The sequence below is a fragment of the Bos taurus genome, chromosome 13 (assembly GCF_002263795.3).
Source record: "Bos taurus isolate L1 Dominette 01449 registration number 42190680 breed Hereford chromosome 13, ARS-UCD2.0, whole genome shotgun sequence".
In the NCBI taxonomy this organism is placed as follows: Eukaryota; Metazoa; Chordata; class Mammalia; order Artiodactyla; family Bovidae; genus Bos; species Bos taurus.
In genome coordinates, this window is record NC_037340.1 from 22878677 (window position 1) to 22900930 (window position 22254).

Sequence of the window (22254 nt, forward strand, 5' to 3'; positions counted from 1 at the left end):
AGCAAAGTTAATCGGTTATACATATACATATATACAGTCTTTTTAAATTTCTTTTCCTATATAGGCCATTACAGAGTATTGAGTAGAGTTCCCTGTGCTATACAGTAGGTCCTTATTAGGTATCTATTTTATATATAGTAGTGCATATATAGGAGAAGGCACTGGCACCCCACTCCAGTACTCTTGCCTGGAAAATCCCATGGACGGAGGAGTCTAGTAGGCTGCAGTCCACTTTCCCTTTTCCCTTTCATGCATTGGAGAAGGAAATGGCAACCCACTCCAGTGTTCTTGCCTGGAGAATCCCAGGGACGGGGGAGCCTGGTGGGCTGCCGTCTATGGGGTCGCACAGAGTCGGACACGACTGAAGCGACTTAGCAGCAGCAGCAGTGCATATATATCAGTCCCAGTCTCCCAATTTACCCCTCTTTTCCTTATCTCCTGGTAAGTTATATGTTTGTTTTCTACATCTGTGACTCTACTTCTGTTTTGTGAATAAGTTCATTTGTACCCTTTTTATAGATTCCACGGATTAGTGATATCACGTGATATTTGCTTTCTGTGTCTGACTTACTTCACTTGGTATGACAATCTCTGGTTCCGTCCATGTTGCTACAAATGGCATTATATTGTTGTTGTTGTTGTTGTTGTTTTTAAAGAAATATTCATTTTATTTATTTGGCTGCACCAGATCTTAGTTGCAGCATGTGGAATCTAGTTCCCTGGCCAGGGATTGAACCCAGGCTCCCTGTATTGGGAATGCAGAGTCTTAGCCACTGGATCACCAGGGAAGTCCCTGTGCTGCTGCTGCTGCTGCTAAGTCGCTTCAGTCGTGTCTGACTCTGTGCGACCCCATAGACGGCAGCCCACCAGGCTCCCCCGTCCCTGGGATTCTCCAGGCAAGAAGACTGGAGTGGGTTGCCATTTCCTTCTCCAGTGCAGGAAAGTGAAAGTGAAGTTGCTCAGTCGTGTCCGACTCTTAGCGACCCCATGGACTGCAGCCTACCAGGCTTCTCTATTTGTGGGATTTTCCAGGCAAGAGTACTGGAGTGGGGTGCCATTGCCTTCTCTGGGAAGTCCCTATATTGTTCTTTTTTGAGGCTGAGTAATATACCATTGTCTCTATGTACCACATTTTCTTTATCCATTCCTCTGTTGTTGGACACGTAGATTATTTCTCTGTCCTGGCTATTGTAAATAGTGCTACAGTGAACATTGGGGTGCATGTAAATTTTCAAATTACAGTTTTCTCCAGCTATTTGCCTAGGAGTGGAATTGTAGGGTCATATGATAGTTCTGTTTTTAGTTTTTTAAAGAACCTCCATAATGGCTGTGTCAGTTTACATTCCCACCAACAGTGTAGGAGGGTTCCCTTTTCTCCAGACCCTCTCTAGCACTTACTGTTTATAGATTTTTTGATGATGGCCATTCTGACTGGTTTCAAGTGATACTTCATTGTAGTTGTGATTTGCATTTCTCTCTTTTTTTTTTTTGCATTTCTCTTAATAATTAATGATACTGAACATCTTTTCATGTGCCTTTTGGCCATCTGTATGTCTTCTTTGAAAAATGAAAGTCACTCAGTGGTGTCTGACTCTTTGCAACCCCATGGACTATACAGTCCACAGAATTCTCCAGACCAGATTACTGGAGTAGGTAGCTGTTCCCTTCTCCAGGGGATTTTCCCAATCCAGGGATCGAACCCAGGACTCCCACATTGCAGGCGGATTCTTTCCCAACTGAACCACCAGGGTAGCCCAAGAATACTGGAGTGGGTAGCCTATCCCTTCTCCAGGGAATCTTCTCCAGGAATCGAACCAGGGTCTCCTGTGTTGCAGGTGGATTCTTTAGCAGCTGAGCTACCAGGGAATCTGTCTTCATTGAAAGACATACAGAAATGTCTATTTAGACCTTCTGCCCATTTTTTGATTGGGTTGGTTGGTTGTTTTTTTATATTGATCTGCATGAGCTCTTTGTATATTTTGGAGATTAATACTTTGTTGCTTCATTTGCAAGTATTTTTTCCCATTCTGTGGATATTTTTGTTTTGTTTACAGTTTCTGTGCTTCGTGTTTGGTAGTGTCTGTGTTGTATTTTAAGAATTGGGCTATTGAAAAATTTGTGAATTTTATGAGAGGCTTGAATAGTACATAATTAAAAAAAAATTTAACCAGCATTATTCTGTTTCATCATATTGGTGGAAGGCATTGCTATAGTCGTTTTCATTCCTTCTGTGCCTCCTCTCCCAAACATGGATTACAGAGCTTTGTAGAATAAAACATAAGACAACTAACTATACCTTTATAAAAGTAACTGCCATTTCTTTGGTTACCTCTGATAGTCTTTGACTAATTATGAATATAAAAATTTTGGTTTGAAGTTAGAAATATTTTTTGTTCCTGCTAAGTCACTTCAGTCGTGTCTGAGTCTGTGCGACCCCGTAGACGGCAGCCCACCAAGCTCCCCCGTCCCTGGGATTCTCCAGGCAAGAGTACTGGAGTGGGGCGCCATTGCCTTCTCCTTTTTTGTTCCTAATTAATGCTATTTAGGAGGTATGTTGGTTTAATCTGAGGACTGATAATTATAGTTAGCTATGAAACAGAAATCAAACATTTTAAATGTCTATCCTGAAAGATTCATTAAGTTACCTATAAATCACAAAATGTTAATGCAGTTCTCTAAAGACTGTCACTATAGCCAGATACCCAATTTTATCTCTAGTAGAAATGAAAAGAAGCAAGGCTATATTTACTTAGTTGAGTACCATTTGAATTAGTTAATTTGCATTTTATGGCCAATTATTTGAAAAATGTATTTTTTTAAGCACTATCATGGCTCTCAGAGCAGTGAGATGCTTATATGTAAGAGTTATGTAGGTTGTGAAACTGACTGAGAAAACAGAGGTTTGTGATGTTGGGAGCCTACTCATTGTGTTTCCCTTAGCTGTCCTCCTGCCTACACTTTTTTTCTCCACCTTCTTGGTTTTGATTGATTGTATGTTGTATTGGAACTCCACAGTGCCATATTATTTAAACAGCATGTTGTGAAACAAATACTCTTTTAAGTTACAAACTTGGCATTAAGGTAGAGGACTGTTTGAGTAAAACCTGTAGAGCCTTTTTTTTCCTTTTCATTATGTATAATTTTTTTAAGTGGTAGAATCTTTGGCTGAAAGTTTTTTCTTTCTGATTAAGAAACCTGTGATGTCTTTTGAAACTTAGGTGTTGAGGTTTATAAAAAATACAATGTTACGATTAACTTATTACTACTTTGGTCACTAAAATTTGTGTAATTTTCATTAATTGCTTTCTTTGTAATACCTTTTCTTCCAAATATCATGTTTTCGTTGGATTTATAAACATATTTATAGTTCTGGGGTAAGCAAGGATATAGTATTAAGCGACTTGGGAAGATTTCTTATTGTTTAGTTGCTAGGTTTTGTCTGATGCTTTGTGACCCCATAGACTGCAGCATGCTAGGCTTCCCTGTCCTTCACTATCTCCTTTGCACTATGAGTTTTTGCACTATGAGTTTGTGCACGTTCATGGCCATCGAGTCGGTGATGCCATCCAATCATTTCATCCCTTCTACCCACCTTCTTCTCCTGCCCTTGATCTTTCCCAGCATCAGGGTCTTCTCCAGTGCATTGACTCTTAGCATCAGGTGGCCAAAGTATTGGAGATTCAGTTTCGGTATCAGTCCTTCCAATGAGTATTCAGGGTTGATTTCTTTAGAATTGACTGGTTGATCTTCTTGCAGTCCAAGGGACTCTCAAGAGTCTTTTCCAGCATCACAATTTGAAAGCATCAATTCTTTGGCTCTCAGTCTTCTTTATGGTACAAGTCTCGCGTCTGTACATGACTACTGGAAAAAACCATAGCTTTGATTAGAAGGATCTTTGTTGGCAAAGTGATTTCTCTGCTTTGAATATGCTGACTAGGTTTGTCATAGCTTTTCATCCAGTGAGCAGGCATCTTTTAATTTTGTGGCTGCAGTAGCCATCTCCAGTAATTTTGGAGCCCAAGAAAGTAAAATCTGTCACTGTTGCCACTTTTTCCCCTTCTGTTTGCCATGAAGTTATGGGACTGGTTGCCATGATCTTAGTTTTTTGAATGTTGAATTTTAAGTAAGCTTTCTCACTCTCCTCTTTCACTTTCATCAAGAGGCTCTTTAGTTCCTTTTTTCGTTCTGCAATTAGGGTGATGTCATCTGCATATCTGTGATTGTTGATATTTTTCCGGACAGTCTTGATTCCAGCGTTTGATTCATCCAGCTCAGTGTTGCACATGATGTACTCTGCATGTAAGTTAAGCAAGCACGGTGCCAGTGTGCAGCCTTGATATACTCCTTTGCCAATTTTGAACCAGTCCATTGTTACATGTCTAGTTCTGTTGGTTCTTGACCTGCACACAGGTTTTTGAGGAGGCAGTTAAGGTGGTCTGTTACTCCCATCTCTTTTAAGAATTTTCCACTGTTTGTTGTGAGAGAGTTTAGTGTAATCATTGAAACAGAAGTAGGTATTTTTCTGCAATGCCCATGCCTTCTCCATGATCCTTTGAATGTTGGCAATTTTATCTCTGGTTCTTCTGTCTTTTTTAGATCCAGCTTGTACATCTCTATATTCACATACTGCTGAAGCCTAACTTGAAGGTGATTGACTAGCCTTAATTTAGATGGATATGTGGAGACAGATAGCCTTTTTTTTTTTTTTTTAATAGTTTTAATTACTAATTCTTGGATGTGCTGTGTCTTTGTTGCTGCATGGATTTTCTCTAGTTATGGCAAGCGGGGGCTACTCTTCAGTGTTGGTGTGCAGGCTTCTCTTTTTGCAGAGCAAAGGCTCTGGAGCATTTGCACTTCAGTTGTGTGACACATGGACTCAGTATTGCTGCTCCTGGCCTCTAGAGCAGAGGCTCAGGTAGATGTGGTGCATAGGTAGTTGCTCTGTGGATGTGGAATCCTTCTGACCCATGGATTGAACCTGTGTCTCCTGCATTGGCAGGCTGATTCTTTACCCCTTAGCCACCAGGAAAGCTAGTCTATTTTTGTTGTTGGTATTCTACCCAGTTTTCTCTCCTTTTCCTTATTTGACACATAGAATATTTGAATGAAGAACACCTTCAAAAGTCTTCTTTCAGTTCAGTCGCTCGGTTATGTCCGACTCTTTGTGACCCCATGAATTGCAGCATGCCAGGCCTCCCTGTCCATCACCAACTCCCGGAGTTCACACAAACTCATGTGCATCGAGTCGGTGATGCCATCCAGCCATCTCATCCTCTATCGTCCCCTTCTCCTCTTGCCCCCAATCCCTCCCAGCATCAGGGTCTTTTCCGATGAGTCAACTGTTCGCATGAGGTGGCCAAAGTATTGGAGTTTCAGCTTTAGCATCAGTCCTTCCAATGAACACCCAGGACTGATCTCCTTTAGAATGGACTGGTTGGAGTCCAGGGGACTCTGAAGAGTCTTCTCCAACACCACAGTTCAAAACCATCAATTCTTCGGCACTCAGCTTTCTTCACAGTCCAATTCTCACATCCATACATGACTACTGGAAAAACCATAGCCTTGACTATATGGACCTTTGTTGGCAACGTAATGTCTCTGCTTTTGAATATGCTGTCTAGGTTGGTCATAACTTTCCTTCCAAGAAGTAAGCGTCTTTTAATTTCATGTCTGCAGTCACCATCTGCAGTGATTTTGGAACCCCAAAATATAAAGTCTGACACTGTTTGCACTGTTTCCCCATCTATTTCCTATGAAGTAATGGGACCAGATGCCATGATCGTTGTTTTCTGAATGTTGAGCTTTAAGCCAACTTTTTCACTCTCCTCTTTCACTTTCATCAAGAGGCTTTTTAGTTCCTCTTCACTTTCTGCCATAAGGGTGGTGTCATCTGCGTATCTGAGGTTATTGATATTTCTCCCGGCAGTCTTGATTCCAGCTTGTGCTTCTTCCAGCCCAGCTTTTCTCATGAGGTACTCTGCATATAAGTTAAATAAGCAGGGTGACAATATACAGCCTTGACGTACTTTTTTTCGTATTTGGAACCAGTCTGTTGTTCCATGTCCAGTTCTAACTGTTGCTTCCTGACCTGCATATAGGTTTCTCAAGAGGCAGGTCACGTGGTCTCATATGCCCATCTCTTGAAGAATTTTCCACAGTTTATTGTCATCCACACAGTCAAAGGCTTTGGCATAGTCAATAAAGCAGAAATAGATGTTTTTCTGGAACTCTCTTGCTTTTTGGATGATCGAGCAGATGCTGGCAATTTGATCTCTGGTTCCTCTGCCTTTTCTAAAACCAGCTTGAACATCTGGAAGTTCATGGTTCGCGTATTGCTGAAGCCTGGCTTGGAGAATTTTGAGCATTACTTTACTAGCATGTGAGATGAGTGCAATTGTGCTGTAGTTTGAGCATATTTAAAGTCTTCTTTAGATGACTTTTAAACTTCATTAGGGTCAGATGAGTGGTATGGAAACCTCAGAATCAACTTGAATTAATTGGGGAAAAAAATATTTGAAAAGGAAATTTCAGGCGATTTCCAAAGTGAGTTATCTGGATGCGAAAGGTTCACATTTCTGAGGTCATCCATGAAGTTTAATCAGCTTAAATATGATTGGTTTGTTACATGGGAGTTTGTTTTCTCTTGAAACATACTTTGAAAACTTTGTTTTTATTTGTGGATTATAGTTTATTACAACAGTGATTAATTTTTATGAGATAATATTATGTCTTTTGTATTGGTTGATGAAAATCTGTTCTTGGATGTGATGATATGGAATGGGTTGTAGCGCCAGGGAGAGGCACGTAGCAGAAAAGTAATAGTAAAGAATATTTGGTTTTCAGAACATCTGAAGTTTTCTCTTATTACTTTCTTTGAACATTGATTTGCTAAAAATGATTTGGTAACAAACCTGATTTTATCATTGTCATTTTCTCATGTTTTGAATTTATCCAGTGTTTTGTATTGAGTAGTTGTTATGTTTGGGAAATTTCAGTTTTGCATATTTTTAGATTTTTGACTTGTGTTCCATCAGAGATTTCAGGTAGATGGATTAGAAAAGTATTTCTTTATTCAACAGAAATTTAGGTCTAGTTATAGTCCAAGCACCAGTTTAACAATGACAACACTCTTCGGATCAAACAAATCTTTCATTTCAAAGCATGTTGATTAATTTACATCTGGCATCATACTTTCATAGTTATTTAATTGGTCATTATTTGCATACACCTTATATTAAAATGGTTATTAAAAACTGAAAACCATTTACTCAGTCTTTATCTTGCCTTCCCCGCCCCCATCCCCAACTGATTGAGAATCAGTTATATGGTATAATTGTACTTTTAATTTTTAGAAATCATAAGTGCAAAATGTAACTGTTTCCTCTACTTAATATTTGGAAAAAATGGTTTCTGTTTCAGGGGTTTTAAGCTTTCCCTTTTGAAAAGCAGCCTTCAGCTCAATTTTAAAAGTTCTTGGCTCTGACCTATGCTAGATCCTTATAATCTCATGGATGTGGCCCACTAATGAAATTGTAGTACTTTGCTTCTTTCTAGGTGTTGCCTTCCTATGCTGAGCACTAAAACTGGTTTAAATTTCATGTCTAGAAGTGGAATGTTCTTGTAGAAAATGATGCTTCTTGAGAAACAAATATCTTCTGTTGCTTACTCTGAGTCACTAAATAAAACAAGTAATAGGTACTTTTACTAATTGCTGTAGTTTGATGCTCAAACAGCCATGTTATAAATTATCTATATTTTTAAAAGAAATATTTATACCAGACTAAACTTTTGCTTGATTTTCTTAGGCAGACTGACTTATTTTTATAGCTGAAGTTTTTCGTTTTTTTATTTTACAAGTCCAATAATTATTTATTGTTAATGTACCATCTTTCTTCCGCTTGTAGACAAATTGTAATAAATTCTTTTTCCTTTTACTTCCTTTCTCAATCAAAATGTTAGACTTATACAAGCACTAGTAGCAACTCTATATCTGGATCCTTGAAGCGCTTGGAAGATACTGCAGCTCGATTTACAAATGCAAATTTCCAGGAAGTCTCTGCGCACACTACTAGTGCAAAAGATGTTTCAGAGGCTAGAGGGTCAGAGGGCAAAGGGAAGAAATCTTCAGCTCACAGCTCAGGTCAAAGGGGAAGAAAGCCTGGTGGAAGAAATCCAGGAACGACTGTATCAGCTGCTAGTCCTTTCCAGCAAGGTATTACTTATGATGTTTTAGTTGAAATACTTGTTCTTTTGATGATCAGTAGTAGTTTTATAAAAGAATTTACTTTTTGCTTATAACTGTTGGATAATTAGAGGTTATTTTATGATTAGTTGTTAAACTAAGATTACTTCAAAGACTAATATTCTTTCTTAAAATGTTTCTGGGACCTTCACTTTCCTTTTGTGTTATGACCTGTGCTTCTAAAGTTGAACTGTAATTTTTTTAAATGTTAAAATAGTTGTGGAATAAAGTTAAAAGTTTGGGGAGAAAAACAATAAAAGCCGGAGTTTTCCTTTCCTTTATGCTCAATAGAAAAGTCATTCTGTTTTATAAATTGCTTTTATTTATCTTTCCCAGTTGAACACTAGAACTGTTAAAATACACATTTTTAGTAAGTTAACAAGTACTGAGTAATTTTTGGGGGAGCTAAATAGTTTTCAGTAAATAATAATTACTGATTTTAATGCGTTTATTACGAAGCTTGACATTTAAAGTAGACGATTACTCAGCCTACATAAGTTAAGTGTTAGTCGCTCAGTCACGCCCGACTCTCTGCGACCCCATGGACTGCAGCCCACCATGCTCCTCTGTCCATGAGATTTTCCAGACAAGGATACTGGAGTGGGTTGCCATTTCCTTCTCCAAGGGATTTTCCCAACCCAGGGATCAAACCTGGGTTTCCTGCACTGCAGGCAGGTTATTTACTGACTGAGCTACAAGGGAAGCCCCATATCTTTTGGTAATTATGAATACCCAATTTTGAGTTTTAGTTAAACAACTTTTTTTTTTTCAGTGTAAATATGTTTTATGCATTCTTTTGGGACATGCTATGCTATGCTAAGTCACTTCAGTCATGTCCGACTCTGTGCGACTCCATAGACGGCAGCCCACCAGGCTCCCCCGTCCCTGGGATTCTCCAGGCAAGAACACTGGAGTGGGCTGCCATTTCCTTCTCCAATGCATGAAAGGGAAAAGTGAAAATGAAGTCCTTCAGCCGTGTCTGACTCTTAGCGACCCCATGGATTGCAGCCTAACAGGCTCCTCCGTCCATGGGATTTTCCAAGCAAGAGTACTGGAGTGGGGTGCCATTGCCTTCTCCACTTTTGGGACATACTTATACTGAAAAAATAATTAGCTATTTAACTGATACTCAGAATTAACAAGGCATGGTGTGTTTTTTTTAATATATGGCAATACTGTTTTCTGGAGAACAAAATAACTCACCTAAACTTTATAATCAGTTAGCCATATATTCTAGGTTTTTACTTTGTATAATTTTTATCATGGATGTAAATATTTTGAGAAATATAAATGTTCAAAACTGTTCCAAACAAATATATTTAATAAAGTATAAAATAAAGGCCTCCTTCTCTCCCCCACTTCCCATCCTGCCCTTATATTTCTAGGAGTAAACAAGGGGGAAAAGCTGTCCTTTCCTTTACCCTATTCAAACTTTTAATGATGATAAAAATTATACCCATAATCTGCCAGGACATAATTTGAATATGTAGAAAGATTGCTTAGTCACTGAACTCTTCATTAAAAAGTATATTCATGTATTTTAAGTTATTTTTGGATTTCAAGATTTTCAAGTCCTAAATTTTTTTTTCTTTTTCCTCATGTAACAAAGTTAGATAGAAAAGAAAATGCTAAATTTGCTATTTTGTGTGTAATAAATTTACTGTATATTATTTTTATGATACTTTGGAAAATAAATAGTAAAACTGTAAGTTTTTTTTTTTTTGGCCATGCCACACGAATTGCAGGATCTTAGTTTCCCAATCAAGGGTTGAACCCAAGCCGTGGCAGTGAAACTGCTGAGTGCTAACCACTGAACTGCCAAGGAATTCTCATAAAATTGTAATTTTTAATGTAACTTCATTCACATTTTGAATGTGATTGGCAGAATTCAGTTATTTCTTCTTTGTAACGAAGACCTTATTTTGTACTGCTAAAATTGCATTTTTGAGCTTTTAATCGTATCTTTGAAGTACTAATCCATTTAGAAAAGAAATCTCTCATTTTCTTAAACTTAATAACATTGGAGTCTTTCCCTGCTTCTGTTAAGATTGATAGAGATGTGTTATGTTTTCATATCTGAGGTAACATTCTTAAAAGTTTTAAAAGTTGAAATTTATAGTAGAGCATTGAAAGTAATTGTATTTTTTCTTTTTTAATTTCAGGATTGTATGTGAATTTTAGAAAATATACATTTAAAGTATTGCATATACTAAATGTTTTAAAGTATTTACCTTGTTGTTGTGAGCTTTTACCACCAGCTGTAAAAACAAAAACGTGAAGGAAAAAGACAGATGGTGACAGATCAGAATGGATAATAAAGAACTTCTTTATAGCTGCTAATTAAGTGGCAAATTGCAGTTGTACTTAAATGATTGATGTAATGTAAATGGCTTCTTAATATGTATATTTTTCTATACAGAAACGGCCGGAAAATGGTCACAGACGTACACGTAATTTCATAAATGAATAAGGCAGATATTCTCTTGAAAAAGTTAAATTTTAGAACTATTATTGTTTTCTAAATGAGCCATTTCAGCAGAACTTAAAATTTAAAAACCAAAACCATGAGACTTTAGTTAAAAATAAATTATTTCTTTGTGTAAGGAAAAATATCTTTCTGAATATTTAAGTCAATTTATGTGTGATTACCTATGAATGTGCTCTGCAATAAAATTTGTATTTAGCTTGGAATTTCCACTGCCAGTAGAACACTTCATTTTGAGCTTTTGTTTCTAAGTATAATAGTTAAAACCTGATATAGTTTAGTTTTATGAAACAATAGTTATGTGGTCGAAACTGAGTCTAAACGTGTGTTACTTCATTTGGTAAGTGTGACGAGAGGGTTTGATAAAGTGAAATGGTGGACTGAACTTATTCATCAGAGCCATTAGTTTTCACCTGGTAAATAAGAACCTTGAGGTTCTTATATCTCATAATGACATGATGGGCTACTAGTATTCTTTAACTAAAGAGTGGGGGAAATAAGCAGTTTTGGAAGTTTTATGAGAGGTGCCTCTCCTATGATTTTACTTTCATAAAAGCAGTAGCAAAATGTAAGTGGCTGGTGTCTTTTCTTTATGCAGCTTCATGAGAGGTAGACTGGGAGAAATGTGAGTTACGTGGATTATTACATGTGATCATTGTTATTTTATCGAATTCATGTTTTGGTGGGGTAGATGTAACTGAGTAAGAAAATTCACCAACATTATCTTGAAGTTAAAACTCTGAACTTAACTACTTAAGCAACATCTTTTGGTTCTTACTATATGTTGGGAACATTTATCCTGGTATCTTCATAATTGCAAAAGAGGAAATTCCCCATGCCATTCAGAGTTTGATCACAGTCTTTGAAAGTCTTCTTGAGACTTAGCTGTTCTTCAGTCCTTCCTCAGCATATGTAAGGCATGTGGGGAGAGCTGAGGAATGCTGCCATGTAAAAGTGGAAGGTAGGTTCAAAACCACATCTCATATCTTGGTAATTGTACAAAATGACAAGTATAATTTTATAGATAAACTTGATTTCAGTAATCTTTAAAAAAAAAATCTAGCTGAGTTATATACTGATGTCCTTGGTTTTATAGTTAGTTTTTTTCGTCCTCTCTTTTTGCTGATTGTATCATTTCTACTGCTCATGGGAACTTTTGCATCCAACTTTTTCTTTTCCTACCCCATTTTTTTTTTTCCCCCACTACAGGCAGTTTTTCAGGAACTCCAGGCAGTGTAAAATCATCTTCGGGAAGTTCAGTACAGTCTCCCCAGGATTTCTTGAGCTTTACAGACTCAGATCTGCGTAATGACAGTTATACTCACTCCCAGCAGTCATCATCAACCAAAGATGTACATAAAGGAGAGTCTGGAAGCCAGGAAGGGGGGGTAAATAGTTTTAGTTCCATAATTGGTCTCCCTTCAGCCTCAGCTGTTATTTCACAGCCTAAAAGCTTTGAAAATTCACCTGGAGATTTGGGTAATTCCAGCCTCCCTACAGCAGGATATAAGCGGGCTCAAACTTCTGGCATAGAAGAAGAAACTGTAAAGGAAAAGAAAAGAAAAGGAAATAAGCAAAGTAAGCATGGGCCTGGTAGACCCAAAGGAAACAAAAATCAAGAGAATGTTTCTCATCTCTCAGTTTCTTCTGCTTCACCAACGTCGTCTGTAGCATCAGCTGCAGGAAGTGTAACCAGCTCTAGTCTTCAGAAATCCCCCACGCCACTCAGGAATGGGAGTGTGCAGAGCCTCAGTGTGGGCTCCTCTCCACTTGGTTCAGGTAGGCCTAGCCCTTTGTTTCACCCTCCACCCCTCCCTCCCACCACCACCATCCTCCTTTCACCTTCACAAGCAAATCGTTTTAAACTATCATTATGAAAATACTGTGAGTTGCTAAGTGACATTTAATTATCTTAATGAAAAATGTTATCTTAGTAGGACAGTTCAGTCTTTGGAAAAGACATTTGGCACTAATCCAATTTTTCTTAACTAAATATAGACTAAATAGTTCAGTTCATTGGTCATTCATTTCTTATGAAACACCTAGAATTGATTTCCCAATTTTTATTTTTGCTTCACTTGCATAGAATTTTAGAAATCAACTCAGAATTCACATTTACGGTGTGAGAGTTTGCACTGTTTTTGATTGGTATTTGTTTTGGGGCTTCCTTTCCCTAAACCTCAGTTAGTCTTTATTTTCTCAGTAATTCCTGACACAAATTCTAGTTGAATTAACACCATCTGGAATATTTTTCAGTTAGTGATAGGTGATTTAAATTTATGGACTTTAAAAATCCCATTTCAGGAGATATCTTAAATGTTATGTATCATTTTTGTTTTCAATTGTGTTTACCAGTTTTTACCATCATTTTTACCATGGTATGAATGGATTTATAAATGCTGTTATTTACCACATTGGCATGCTCCTTTAACTTATACTTTGTAATGTAAATGTTATTTTCAGTTTTTAAAAATTTCAAGATGTGTGTTTTTAAGACAGAAACTTAGCTAAACGTCGGCATTTATCTTTTATATTACATCTTCAATATGAGATAAATGACTTTAGATGTGTTGATTGTAAATTTTACCCGTTTCAATTTTAGATTTCTGATTGTAGAAATAATGAAATTTTGGCTAAGATAAACTGTGGATTTTGCCTGTTCTGTTAGATGGAGAAGATAGGTGGAAAATGATATGGAAAAATAATAAATAGAATTTAAGTGACGAGTATTCATGTTTATTTTACAAATATAGAACTTTGTGGAGTTTCTATAGTTTTACAGACAATTCAGTAAGTAAATGTAAGAAAGACCATTATAAGGGAGAAAAGAGCATGTGTGAAGGTCAGATATGAAAAGTAGCAACTTATTAACTGCCATCTGTTATATTCTTTTTTATCTTGTTTAATCTTTAGAACAGTTTTATGACATAGGGGCTATGAATGCCTCTATTTTACAGCTGATAAAACTGAGACTTAGGTAAAATAAATTGTCCAAGATGACACGGTCAGGGATTTCTTTCTCTTTTTATTTCTGATAGCTAGCTTCTTTGCCTGTGGTGGACCTGTTAGACAGGTGTTTTTGAGAAATGAGTGGAAACTATGGAAGGATTAAGTACCGTTAAAGATAGTTTAGAGCAAGATTGCTTAGTCTTAGCACTATTGAGATTCTGGTTGGGCTAATTCTCTGCTGTGCATCACTGTCCTGTGCCTTGAAGGATGTTTATCAGGATTCCCAAACCCTACCACTACCCATAGTGACAATCAAAAAACATTTGGGTTCTGAAAGGGGCAAAATTGCCCTTGGTTGAGAACCACTGTTTTAGAGGAGGAAAATAATAAATTGAATCAAGAAATAAGCTCATTGAAAAGATTTTAATATTTTGCACCCTTCAATATATGTTTTATTTATATAGTATATTTGCTTTGAGACCAGAAGAGCTTAGCAGATAGCCATAGCCCCTGGTCACAAAAAAGAAATTTACACAGATTTCCTTGGAAAAAAATTTTTTAGTTCATGTTTATCTTTAGCAAAGAGGCACAGGAATCAGGTGAGTAACATACTGAGAAAATTAGGTGTAAATTTGCTCTTAGGAAGAGATCCTCACCAGTGTCCTAGCCATAGGGGCACAGTCTGAGAGTTAACTGAATTTCAGAAATTGTATTTGGATGCCAGTTGAAATACACATCCTCAAATTAATGGACTTAAAATACCAGTTTACACTCTTGAAAAGATTTTGGTATCTGTTACTGATTTAGGGAGATTTTAGGTATGGAAGTCATATTCTTTACATAGTGATTACGTTGAGAGAGCAGTGTTTGTGGCAGAAAAATATGAATTTGTATCCCTTTTACCTCACCAGTAGGTAAAACAGAAATTCAGGGAGAAATTCCTATAAATATTATTTCACGAAGTTTAGACTTGTCAGGATTTTTTCCCCCCTTAAATCTGTATTTTAAAATCACTTTGAAGATTGTATAGATCTTGTTAAAGCTATTATTGTAGAGTAAGATTGTTTAAAACTATTTGAGGTAATATATTATTTAATCTTACAGATTTTAATAAAAGTTTTATGATTAGATCAGAGCTTTCTCTCATTGATAAGCTTAGTTCTAAAAAGTCTATTCTTACCTACGAAAAGCTAGCTGAATGCCATGAATATTTAGGAATTAAGTCTTCTTACCATAAGTTAAGATTGCTAACTGCTGTTTAAACTTAGCTTGTGCTGCACACTGGCTTGCATAGAGTATTATTACCCATTATATAGAAGAAGAAATAAACAATTCTCAGATCTGTCAGTGGTGGAACTATGCATTTTCCTTGACTCCAGTAACAGTTATAAAATTTAAGGGGTGTTGATGAGGGTCTAAAACCATGGTAGTACACTGTCGGTCATACTTTAAGCAATGGGATCAACAAGAAAATTTGAGCCAATAATTTTAACTTGCAGTAGTACTACCTCCTACTAGTATGAAAGTGTTAATTTTACTTTTGCACTAATTTTAGATTGAGAAGTCACTTAGTAATTGTACAAGCAGAAAACTTTCTCCTGTATAAAATAAGTCATAGGAGGAATATGTACTGTGTAGTGTGTTACCAAGAGTTTTTCATGATGCTCTCTTTAAAAGATTCATGTGCAAGTAACAATGCAGGCAACCTTGTGTACACCTGTTAGCTATAAGGTGAGCTGTACCACGCACTGGAACCCTAGCTCCAGCAGGCTAGGGCCTGTGTTTGCCATGTTTACTACTGTCTCCATTGCTAGCATAGTGCTTTGAACATATTAAGTGGTAAACATTAAAAAGGAAAAAGAGTGAACACTGTTAGTAATTAGTGATCTCTGAGAATGTACCATGTGTTTAGTAGTATCCTGTGTAGTTTTGTACTTGTCTTTCAAGAATTTTTACCAGGTTGCAAGTGAAATTATTTTTTTAAAAGCTTTTCATGTAGTATTACAGGCTAGTTTTAGGATATATAATTAGCTGGAAAAGACAATGGACAAGATGAAATTTGTATTGTACTTTGGAGTAGGCAGATAAAGAAGACCAGCATTATTAGCAGAAAAGAAAGCTCAGGTATATTTGAAGGGTAAACTTTATAAAAACAAGAAGCTTGTGTTTGTGGGATAGAAGTAATGTTGATTCAACAGGGCAGGATGGGTTTATGGAGAGTAAGTCCGAACTTCTAGTAATGATATCGTATATATCTTGGAGCACCTAAGAGTTTCTAAAGAACTCTTTAATGACCATCTCATTTGATCCTTAGAACAACCTTGTGAAATAGACAGGACAGCTGCCTTTGTTGTGGTGGTGGTTTTTCCTCGTTTACCACCACTAGGATATAAAGCAGATGTACAATCAAGTCCTTATGATGTGATTCTCTTAAAATTGTTAGTTAGAAATAGCATTTTAAGAGTAGTCAAAGTTCTCTCATGACATGTTCAAATTACAATAGAGCATACTGTTTTATAATGACTTGAACAAAATTTACTCAAGGTTGTAAGTTTTGGCTTATAGAATATATGAAACTTTTGATTGAATTCTTTCCTACATATATTCTTTTGAGGTATTAACAGGCACCTGGTCTTTTGAAATGTTGACAGTTAGGATGTTGAAAACATTGAAAGTTTTGGATGAATTGACATGCTATATTTGTCCTTTACTCTTTTCCTGTTTGTCTCAATCACATTAGGAGAATTTAGGATTTACTAAAATGAAAGTTAGCATTTTTTTCTTCACAGAAATCAACATGTTATTTTTTCTGAGAAAAAGTTGGTATTCTTTAACTGATAAAGAGTTAATAGGTTAGCATTAATTTCTTTTCTTTGGGCATTCTCTGCCCTTTCAGAGTATATTCTTCCCTATTTGTTTGTTTCAATCTTAGTCGCTCGTTCTTTAATAGAGTGCTGTCATACCTTTCTTAGTTAAGATACCTGAAATCTTTCAGTGATGTAATTCTTTAGTGGTAATAAATGCTGTAAAAAGAGATTCTGGAAAGGCAGTCATTTTGTTGTGATGCTATATACTTACTCTTAAGCTCTTAAAAGATATCACAAAGATAAGTTATTAATATGAATAGATCACCTCTAGAAGTTTCTTCTGGTTTCTACTGAAATATGAAGTTTATGAAAGTTTGACTTGAGCCCATGTAACTTTGAAAGGGATCCTATTTATGTCATACCTACTTATATTGGTAAAGTAAAACTTAGAAGTCTTTTTCTGATAAAATATTTTAATTAAAAAATAGACTGGTTCTGTAAGCAAATAAGGGAATCATAAAGATATAAAGTATTATTATAATAGACTCATAAGAGTAGAGTTAGTAATGCAGTACTGTAAACCAAGGAGTAGATACAGTTAGTGAACATAATTCACATCTATCTTAATGACTTAGGTTAATGATTTTGTATGCATTGATTATATTGGATTATAAATGAAGAAGATATTGGATACAGCTAAGACTAGTGAATACCTTGGAATCTGTTTTCTTAGAAAATCCTGATATTTTTGGGTCTTTGATGACATGAAAATTTCTGGCCCTATGTTATGGCTATCTTTCTATAAAAATATTAGATCAAAAGCCAGAGTAGCCATATTCCAGTTTATTTCCCATTGACAAAATCTTTCTGCACAAGGTCCTTTGATTATTTTTAGCACCATTCCAAGCAAATACCATTTCTCTAGAACATAGCATGTCTATCTCTTCAGTTGCCTTTTAAAATCTCACTTGTATTGCATTTGTTAATGAAGCATTAAGGCGGCAAATTCTCCCACAATGGCTCATCTTTTTGGGTTATTTGGAAAGGACTTAAACTAAACTGGCCTAAGTGATTAATCTTTAAACTGTATCTCATATCAGTTTCTTTAACATTACAGTGATTGCTTTGTCTTACTTTTTAATTTCAAATTATTCAGAGTGGGCTCATGATTAGACTTGACTTTTGAGGTAGATGCGTGAATGATGGTTGCCTTGAAGGCTCTCTGGTACACATGGTTCCTACAGGTCATGTTTTTGGTTAACATAATATCCAGAGAATTCCCAGATATCCCTTCTTTAAAAATAACTGGCCAGAGGTGGTGGCCACATGTGAATAACAGTTGTTTCCAGATTAGTAGGCCAGATCTTTTGAGTCACAGCTTTCCCTTAGTCCTGGCTTTATCAATTATTTTTTCATGTGGAATATCATACGGAAATTTACTCCTGATTTCTGAGCAGATTTTCCTTTTAGCAGTGCTTTATTGCCTCATGTCACCCTCTGCTAGTTCTCTTCATAAGGGAGGAGTAAAGGAATAAAAGTAATTGCTTGTTCATTATAATCATCAAAAATGAAAGGTACAAGAGAATAAGCTGAGTGTGGTTTAATGAGTTTTAAGTAACTGTAAGTTATATAAAACTTACATAACAGTAAGTCATAATGGATTTCTGCTCAGATATAAACTAAATTTTCATACTTAAATTACAGTTTCTAATTGAATACAGCATTCAGATATTTTTGATACATTGTTCTCATCTAATTATATAAAATTATCTAATTATATAAAATTCATCACATTGCCTAACTGTACTTCCTCATAGTAGTGTATCTGTTTATTCTTAAAACATTTGTTATACAGATTCATTTGTAAGCCCTTATGTCTTTTCCACATTCTTTGCCCACATACGCATGCACACATATTTCTACACTGTCTTGTTAAGATTGTGAGAATTACATTCTGTTTGGTCCTTGTACCCCTGACATCCCAATTACTGGCTTATAATTTCTGTTCACACAGTTCTATTTGCCTTTCTCAGTTAGACTTGGGATGAATGTTTTCCTGTTTTTCTGGCCCCTTTCTTTTCTACCCTTAAGTCACTGGCAACTTCTTTGCTGATTTCCTTTCTCCTCCCTCCCAACAGAAATTTCCATGCAGTATCGGCATGATGGAGCTTGTCCAACAACTAGTAAGTTGTCGAACTGGGTTGGTAACCCAGGCTTTTTGACTTCTACTCTAGTGCTTTTTCTAGTATATTACACCACCTCTGAACCCTTAAGTTTTAATTTTCTAAAATGCAGTTGGTTCTTAATTATGTAGGTTTCTCCTACAGTGATAGATTAACTTGCTGTTTTGTCTGTCCTGTGTTCAGAATCCATATTACAGTGAAACTGAGACCAAATTTTGTTGATTACTGGCCTTTTAATATGGTGCTTCTGTTGCGAAATTGTGACTTTTGTTCCCCAGTGAAGTAATATTTTCAGTATTTTGGTTTTCACTAATCTTAATGTTCATATATGTATATTGGCATTAGATAGCGTTTTTTGCTTAGACCACTTCATATGTTGAGACTGTTGTTCTAAAGTCTAGGAAATGAGAATGTTTGATTAGGTTAGATGTTAAAATGAGGTTGTTTTTTTTTTTTAATGATAAATATTGTTCAGTGTGACCAAAGGTGGATTTACCTATATAGAATTGTATCTTATTGTTAACTGACATTCAGCAAGAAAGACATTAGACTACTAAATGTCTTTTTAAAAGTAGCTTTACATATATTTATTACTAAGGAAATTTATCATCGTTATGACTATATCTGGCATACAAATTAGTAGATAATATATTGGCAAATGAAATGCAATATCTAGAAATTCATACTGTGTGAAAACTGAGCCAAGCTTGTAATGATTTAAGTAATGATACATGATAGACTTATTGAGATTTTATTATACTGATTCAGTCTATACCTATGTATTTCTTTTGTGTGTTTGAGAATGATCTTAACCTGAAGTCCTTTTTTCCTTACTTAAAAGCTTTCTCAGAGTTGCTGAATGCAATACACAATGGTAAGTTTTATTAGAATCTTCTCTGGTGGTTCATTTATTACAAAGGTTGCCTTTTGTCGAGAATCCCAATTGAAAGCTTGCATGTTCTATTGATGAAATGAAACCTAGCTCTGAATCAATTGTTCAGCACCGTAGTGAAACTTTTTGTAGATTGCCTATAGGAAGATAATAGGTCAACTTCGTTCATCAGTTTGGCTTTTACTGTCTCTTTGTAAGGCAAAATGGTGATAGTGTTCTTCCTTTATTAAAGTCTTTTTTCTAGTTTTGCAAATGTTTCTCCCACTCCCCCCACCCTCGCCCCCGGTTCTTTTGAACTCTTACCAGTGCAGTTGATTATTGGTTTCTTCTTTAGGAATTAACTGCTGTTTTGCAACTGTGAATGTGAATTTTATTTTAGGATTAAAAACGTAATACTTTTGTTATTATACTTCTCTTGTTTCATTGAGTGATTAAACAAAGGATAAGTGGGCTTCCCTGGTACCTCAGCTGGTAAAGAATCCACCTGCAGTACAGGAGACCCTGGTTCAATTCCTGGGTTGGGACTATCCCTGGAAAAGGGATAGGCTACCCTGTCCACTATTCTTGGGCTTCCCTCATGGCTCAACTGGTAAAGAATCTGCCTGCAATATGGGAGACCTGGATTGGGAATGATCCGCTGCCGATCCCCTGGAGACCTGGGTTGGGAAGATACCCTGGAGAGGGAACAACCCACTCCAGTATCCTGGCCTGGAGAATTCCATGGACTGTATAGTCCATGGGGTCACAAACAGTCGGACACAACTAAGCAACTTTAAAAAAAAAAGTCTTTTAGATTATACCCAATTTGGGACCAGTATTTTTATAGGAGACTTGAATCTTTTATAGGATTAGGTTCTGAAATCAGAATATTAAGGCAAATGCTATCATTAGTTTTTTTTACTTTTAAGATAAAATTTTGCAAAAATGGTTGAGTTTCTTCAGTTCCAAGAACCTTAATTTTTTGATGTTCAAAAAAATAAACCTATTGAATCTACTGTCACCTTTTGTTGATTTTCATTTTTAGTCATTAACTGACAAACTTATTTGTTCAGTACTGTTTGTATGATTCCAGGCAGTTTTCCCAGCACGTTTTCATTAACTTCATGAAGATAAAAGTTTTGCTAATGTAGTTGAATTTGCCATTGATTTGCATTGTATTTGGATTAAATTGTAAGATGTTTACAAATGTATAGCCAGCAAGAGACTTACATGGTGAATAAAGAAAGACACTGTTGATTTGAGGGTGGAAGTGGTTGGGATGGGGAACCCATAATGAGCATTATATTGATGGGTGCATTTAAAAGATAACTCCTGCTTTCCTGTGTAACTTGGAATTGTGAGCTCTTAGAATAAATACTCCAGATAAAAAGGAACTCTTGAACATTTGTATCCAGAGGAAAGGGGATTAGCAGCATTCTTTAGAGTAAAGTAAATATGTTAACGTTCTTTGATAGGAAAGTATAAAAACATCATTTTCAGTTTGCATACATAAATTTAGACTTGTTTTTTAAATTCTGGAATATTAGTAATATAATTAATAATTAATATTATTAATTTATTCTAGAAGTATTGTGAAAATTTGAAGAGTATCAGTTCAGTTCACTCGCTCAGTCGTGTCTGACTCTTTGCAACCCCATGGACTGCAGCACGCCAGAGTTCCTGTCCATACCAACTCCCAGAGTTTACTCAAACTCTCATGTCTATCAAGCCAGTATGCCACCCAACCATCTCATCCTCTGTCGTCCCCTTCTCCTCCTGCCTTCAATCTTTCCCAGTATCAGGGTCTTTTCTAATGAGTCAGTTCTTCACGTCAGGTGGCCATAGTATTGGAGTTTCAGCTTTAGCATCAGTCCTTGCAATGAATATTCAGGACTGATTTCCTTTAGGATGAACTGGTTGAATCTCCCTTGCAGTCCAGGGGCTTCCCTGGTGGCTCAGAGGTTAAAGTGTCTGCCTGCAATGCGGGAAACCTGGGTTCGATCCCTGGGTCTGGAAGATCCCCTGGAGAAGGAAATGGCAACCCACTCCAGTATTCTTGCCTGGAGAATCCCATGGACAGAGGAGCCTGGTAGGCTACAGTCCATGGGGTCGCAAAGAGTCGGACACGACTGAGCGACTTCACTCACTCACTCACTCACTCACTCCTTGCGGTCCAAGGGACTTTCAAGAGTCTTCTCCAACACCACAGTTCAAAAGCATCAATTCTTTGGTGCTCAGCTTTCTTTATAGTGCAACTCTCACGTTCATACATGACTACTGGAAAAACCATAGCTTTGACTACACGGGGTTTAAAAAAAAAAGGTAAATAGTGTCAGGTGCCACAGAAATCCTTTGCCATTAGTAACTGACAAAATACTGGTTATATTAATTTAATGGGGCAATTGTCATGTTTCTCTGCATGGTGCATGAAGTTAATGTCATGGAGTAATACAGTAAACACAGATTTTCTTTAAAATCTTGGGTTATTTTATAACTGGAAGTTTGTACCTTTTGACCCCCATTACCCATTCCACCCCATCTACTGATGCACATTTAGGTTGTTTCCATGTCTTGGGTTTTGTAAGTAATGCTGCAGTGAACATGGGGGGGTACACATACTTTTCTGGATTAAGTGTTTTTGTCTTCTTTGAATAAATGCCCAGAAATGGATCCATGTTAGGCCTTTGTTTTGTTTTTTTAAAAAGAACCTCCGAACA

General features: G+C 36.4%; 1 protein-coding gene across 9 annotated transcripts in view; it reads left to right on the forward strand.

The window, feature by feature from the left end:
* The window catches only part of MLLT10 (MLLT10 histone lysine methyltransferase DOT1L cofactor), a 207443-nt gene that overhangs the window by 131046 nt on the left and 54143 nt on the right, over positions 1-22254 (forward strand). For 6 of the 9 annotated variants that reach the window (XR_003037741.2, XR_003037742.2, XM_025000949.2 and 3 more), the window contains exons 10-13: positions 7960-8212; positions 11937-12506; positions 18622-18666; positions 19508-19540. Coding sequence is in view for 7 of the 9 variants with exons in the window: in XM_025000949.2 (XP_024856717.1) it covers positions 7960-8212; positions 11937-12506; positions 18622-18666; positions 19508-19540 (901 nt within the window). In the remaining 2 variants the exon portion in view is untranslated. The remainder of the gene's footprint in view (positions 1-7959; positions 8213-11936; positions 12507-18621; positions 18667-19507; positions 19541-22254) is intronic. The other 3 variants (XM_025000955.2, XM_025000952.2, XM_025000953.2) reach the window with 3 other exon arrangements.